Source organism: Vulpes lagopus, chromosome 10, assembly GCF_018345385.1.
Source record: "Vulpes lagopus strain Blue_001 chromosome 10, ASM1834538v1, whole genome shotgun sequence".
Lineage (NCBI taxonomy): Eukaryota > Metazoa > Chordata > Mammalia > Carnivora > Canidae > Vulpes > Vulpes lagopus.
In genome coordinates, this window is record NC_054833.1 from 78,947,424 (window position 1) to 78,953,423 (window position 6,000).

General features: G+C 40.3%; 1 protein-coding gene across 5 annotated transcripts in view; it reads left to right on the plus strand.

The window, feature by feature from the left end:
• DAB1 (DAB adaptor protein 1) overlaps positions 1-5,696 on the plus strand; it is a 292,435-nt gene extending 286,739 nt beyond the window's left edge. For all 5 annotated transcript variants that reach the window (XM_041772816.1, XM_041772817.1, XM_041772818.1 and 2 more), the window contains one exon: positions 2,483-5,696. Coding sequence is in view for 1 of the 5 variants with exons in the window: in XM_041772818.1 (XP_041628752.1) it covers positions 2,483-2,527 (45 nt within the window). In the remaining 4 variants the exon portion in view is untranslated. The remainder of the gene's footprint in view (positions 1-2,482) is intronic.
• Positions 5,697-6,000: the final 304 nt, after the last annotated feature.

Consider the following 6,000-nt stretch of genomic DNA (forward strand, 5'->3'; position numbering starts at 1 on the left):
GCAGAAAGTTAATGCAGTGTGGCATTAATTACCCTGTCTGAGCCTGCTGTCTTCTTCTGTTTTTAGGTGTCATTCTCAGTTGAATAAATTAGTTTCCAAAATTAGAATAGAGCAAATTGTAGGGTGAGATCAAGGCGGCCTGACTTCTTAGGGTATCCTAAAAGAAGAGTGGGCTGAGCATTTCTACCCAGGAGAGATCAAGATACATCCTCTAACACAGCATAGGCAGAAGAACATGTTCTTTCCCAGAACTTGTACTTGATGTCACCACTCTACCTTGGCTCCACCCAGTCCACCCCCAGAACACAAACACACAGTAAAGTTATGTGGTTGGTATTGGCCTTGCAACAGGTATTTGAAACATTTCAAAGCATTGGCAGGGAATGGATTAGGTGCATGACAAATGAACTTGCTATAGATTTTGCTAGATTAGATTTTGAGAGAATAAAGCCAAACGGGAGGGTATTTAGGACAAAGTGATCAGAACAGTGAAGAAAGTAGAAACTGTATTATAGTCATTCATCAATCCAACAAATCCTCATTGAGCGCCTACTGTGCTAAGTCAATGTGTGTAAAATAGCACGGGGACGTGGCAAGCAGTAACCCAGAGGTGGGATATGGAATAATGAGCTTCCATATATCCTGTCGTTAGGCATTTGGAGGAGGATCATACTTACTCTTTACATTTCCAAGAGTGATATGAAGCCCATAGGTAGAAAGCATGGAGAGACAAATCTGTATTCTGTTACAGAATAGGGGGCCTCAAAGGATAGGAAGATGCCTTTCCCTGGAAAAATACAGACATAGTGAGGTCCAGAGGATGACATCTTGGATTTGAAGGCAGGAGTCTTGGGTTCTGTCCATGACATGGTTTCTAAGTGACCTTTGACTCTGGGGAAACCAAAACTCCCTTCTCTAGGCTTCAGATCCTTCACCTGTCAAATGATGGATCTGGACAAAATTATCTCCTAGTCCACTTCCCCTTTATAATAAAGACAAACAATAGTATCTATTAAATGCACAAGGTGTACAGCACAATGACCTTAAGATCATACCACTTCTGTGACCTTCAGTTTTTATCTGCAAAATGAGACAGAAAGAATAAGAGCCACTCCCAGGACTGTTAAGCAGGTAAAATAAGACACGAGGGTGCTTTATAAATTCCAAAGCACTCTACAACACTACAGATTGAAGGATTGGTCTTTTCTCTTTTATGACAGTTGTTGTTATAGACTAGAAAAGCCCTGGACCCTACTTTTAGGTCTCATATCCCAAGCTTACTAGCTGTAGGACCGTGGAAAAATTGCTTAACTTCTCTGTGTGATTTCCCACTTGCAAAGGATAAATAAAGCATCTACTTGACAAGGATGATTTGTTAAGTTAAAAAAAAATGTACTTTAAGATAGCTAACATGGTGCCAGACACATAGTCAGGGCTCACAGAATATCAGTTAAATCTAATGGCTCCAGAGAATAAGCAAATAGAAAGGATCTATACTCACATGGCAACACACAGGCTAATATAGAAATATGACACAATTAAGATGTCACCTTGTCCGTTTAATTCTGACACAAATACCCAAGAGTGACAGCAAATGGTCAATTAAAGGAAGGGCCTGTGTATGCTTAAGACCAGAGTCCTGACCTGATCTGCTTGGCCAGTGCACCGTGGGCCATTTCAACAGGAGGAAGTCAAGTAGTTTCAACAGAGCTAAACACCATTTCCCATCTACCATTGGACTGAAGGTTTGCCTTATATACTGGTGAAAATCCCCTGTGTCTCAGGACAGCCATTTTCATGGGTACAGGCAAATGAGAGGCCATCCCTGAAACAGGAGGTTGAATGCAAACAGGTCCTAGAAACTTAACTAAGAGCTAAAGTCCTAATTGCTGTTTTGCTTGCTCCAAAGTGTGCCCGGTCCTCACTGCTTATAGAAACCAAAGAGCAGTTTGAAATAGAATTTCAGCGGTTTCAAGTAGACATTCATAAAACTTTGTTGGAAAAATGTCCACTTGTCTCAAGCTGATTGTTAGCATTTTGTGAAGACTTCTTACTGCCAAGCACTGTGCTAGATGCTTTATATATATATATATCACCTCAAGTCTCTCAAGAACTCTGTAGGAAAAACAGTGTTCTTCCCATTCAGTGGTTGGGAAAACTGAGGCTTAGAAAGGCCAAGGATCGTGTCCACATCACACAGCTTGTCCAGCTCTCTCTGATACACCATGCTTTTTTTTTCCCTAACTGGGAAACCAGTTTCAGTTTGAAAACCAAGGGCAAAACAGGGTGAGTAGTTATTCTTGATGATTCAAAAAAAGTCGCCAAAATGACATGCATCATGATCAAATAATCCAAAAATTACCTAAGGTCATCCATCATAAACTGTCATCTTTCTGTTCTAATCCCAAACCCTCCTTCCCATGCTGTCTCAGAAAATCCTATCTGGAAAAGAGCAGCTCTCACTCTGTCCCTCTGTCCCCAGGAGCTGGAGCCTCTCTATGCGCAGATCAACAGACCTAAGAAGTAGCATCGAGGTGAGCTCACGGCAGGTGCTTCAAGACTGGCATGGAAATCAGCATCGCGACAGGCTCTCTCTTGTATTCTTCTGCTTCACCTCATCCCACAACGAAATTCACGATTGCCCAATGGAACTCATTTGGAAGAGGAAACTAAGGGTTTTTGGCAACCATGGCAGATAACTATGGCAGCACAAAAAAAAAAAAAAAAATCAAAAAAGCATAAAAAAATCATACCCAACATTAAATCACAAACCAAGCAAATGCTTACCCGACAAATGTTTGGAGCTCTCTTAACATGGGTTTAAGATGACCCAGTCTGCAAAATCGTAATTCTCTTTTATTTTTCGACCTCTTTGACCGCTGTAAAGACATCAAATGTGGAGTGACAGGCCTCAGAGAGTGACAACAGGGTTGGCGCTGACTTCTTTCAGACAAAAGCAAGAGGTCCTCCGTGACTACAGTATCCTCATCCATATGCCTTTTGACATGACGACATCTTCTCATCACTCCACAGGGCCTGGTCTGCCATTTTCCCCTTTTCCTTTGTCATGTTTGAAAATTAATGGGTGTAAAAAAATTTTGTATTGCTTTTGACTTTTTTTTAGATATGGGTGAGGAAATCTAACTGGAAAAGAAAAGCCTCATATGAAATGAATTAACTTGAAAATCACAAGACAAATAAGTGGTTGATTATTCTTTATGATCAAGAATGTTGCCAAAACAATCCTTTAACTATTCTGCATCATGGCAAAGAAAAAGACAGCTTTTGGTTGGAACCTTCATTCTGTGAGTTGGAAAGGACATCGGATCCCATTGATGAGAAAGATGAAAAATGCATCTGATTTTCTCAGAAGCTCTAAACTCTAAGTACAATAAAATGATATTTTTTATTTTTCCGATATCTTGCTGCTGTGATGCTATGCAGACAAGTGTCTTCTCCACGTGCCATTTTCAAAGAAAAGTCATTTGCCAAATAATTCTGGTACAATCCTGGGAATGTGGTTTTGGATCTTAAAACCGACTTTCTAGTGGAACAGTGGTGACATGGATATTCGGAATAGCAAATGGATTCCAGGATCACAATGGTTCATCTCTCTTTTTGTACATCAGAAAATTCAAATGGGATTTTTATTTTATAACTTGAAAAAAAAAAAACCTTACCATTAAACTCTTTAAATATTTAAGGGAAATGGCTTTAAGGAGTTCTAATGAAAAAAAAAATGCCAGTTTTTTTTTTGTAAATATAAATGTTAATGAAAATGCTTTTTAATAATGCCATTACACTGTAGAGAAGGTAGCAGATTGAGTGCAGGATGTGACAAACTTGATGGATGGGGCTCCCTCTCCAGATGTTACTGTGGAGCATATGGGAGGAAGCTGGAGTTTAGGGACAGCTGGCAGGAACACTTGGCCAATCGGCAGCTAGTGAACAGGAAGGGGGGCACGTGACCCCACAGTCTACTCCAACCTTTCCACAAGAGTATCCACCATCGCTGGCAAACAGGAAAACGTTCACATTTTGAAGGCCTGTCCTTCAGATTCTGAAACGCCCTCTCCCCCCACACACACACCTCTTCACTACCACCAACCCCCATAGAGATCACTGGACTGTTTGTATGTGAAACAGAAGAGTTTAAGCTTCCTTTTTTTTACATTTATGAGACAAAAAAGTGCAGTGTTCAGTTCGTATGTTTAGCACATGATTTTCATAAAGAATCTATATATTTTTGCCCTACAGAGAATTGTTCTACAGGTCAAGTGTGTTCTCCGGATGTTCCTATGCAGTTCCAGTATGTTGAATTTAGTGGTTTAACACTAAGGAGAAAACTTGAGAGGACCGTGTGATTAACTGGGTTTGGGGTTAACTGTTATTACTTGGGTTTTAAAATTTGGAAAGTAGAATTGACATTGATATGATTGACTTAAATAGGCCTGTGTACTGTGCTTCGTCATATCAATAGAAAGTAAAGTGGTTTGAAAGAAGGTATACTTGTTCACAAAGAAAAAAATCAAAATTCAAGGTAATCATTACTGCTCGAGGCCCAAATTTTACACTATCGGGTCACTGGAACGTGATTTTTTTCCCAGTTAGGTAAACTGACCAAATGTCCTTACAGAATATATGTCGATGTCATCCTAACATGGAAGGTCCAAAGAACCAGGAAAGTGAGAAGGGCCATTTACCCCCCTCTGTAACTATCACCTGTTGGTCCACATGATTTCTCCAGGAATGTGCATCCATTTTATAATTAAGTCATCCTTTCACCTGAATGGGGAAAATGGGAAAGATGTGATGACCGTGAGAGTCGTCCTGAAACCGGTTCGATTCTGTTTTCTGGGGATTTGATACCATAGGCAGTTCCCCTGGGGGACATGGCTTCAGTTGCTCCGTTGTCCGAGATCCTGATTCTAAACAAGTGGTGCTAAATCTCCTCCCTCACTATGGCTGTCTTGAGTTTGTCTCTCAGTTATCACACCATTATACCGATTCTTTGGGTTGCTTGTGACATGTTCAAAGTGAACGCTGACCGATGTTGCTGTTTCGGGTACACCGTCTGGAGTTAATTTCATAGCAGAAAGTGACAGCCCAGTGGACTTGTCATCATTCATTGAATGTGATTGAAAGTGTTACTGGCTCTGAACCTAACAAAGATGCCTGTGTGATGCATTAAAGTGAGGGAAATAAAGTCAAGATTTTAAACTGCCATCCATGTTATCTTTGGCAGAATTCTGATCCTTAACAAGCCCTGTTTGGTGAGCTCAGAACCACCACATCCTATCCCAAGAGTACAGTGGAATTTCCAAGTAAGAGCCGGGGAGCCAATACCAAAAGGCCATGGGGAGTCTGCCCAGTTCCGGTTAGATCGATAGAAAATCCGTGTGTAACAACTGTTAATTCCTCATCCTTCACTAGCACTAAATTTGTCACTTTAAATTTTGAAACCAGGGAAACGCCACCTGTCATTCTGTCCCCATGACCCGTAGCTCTTCGATCTTTCCATGCCACAAGACTTTTTTTATAATCCGTACTCATCCCAGTGTCTACTGAAACCCCATCATGTCATGTACTGGGCACCTTCTTTTAAAAAAAAAAATGTTTACTCTGTGGGTTTGGTTCATTTCAATTTCTGCGTTCTGACACATATTTTTTTAATAAAGATGAGAAAGAGAAAATGACTGTTTGCAGTACATTTCTAGACCTACTTTAACTTTACCTCAGATGACAGTTTGTTAACATATATGGACACATTATTTTTAACTTTATGTACAATACATTCAACAACAGTGAAATTTTTAGAAATTTTCCATTAATTTCTGTAACACGCCATGTATAACTGTTAACAAATAAACATGTTTGAGAACAACAGCTTAGCCTGGTTTTATTCTACAAGTTTCTACTGGACACTCAGGCGAAGGACTGGAAGGTGAAATCGCTTCTCTGTAAGCTTCCATCTGACCAGGCGAAGGCCTTAGTTTTCCT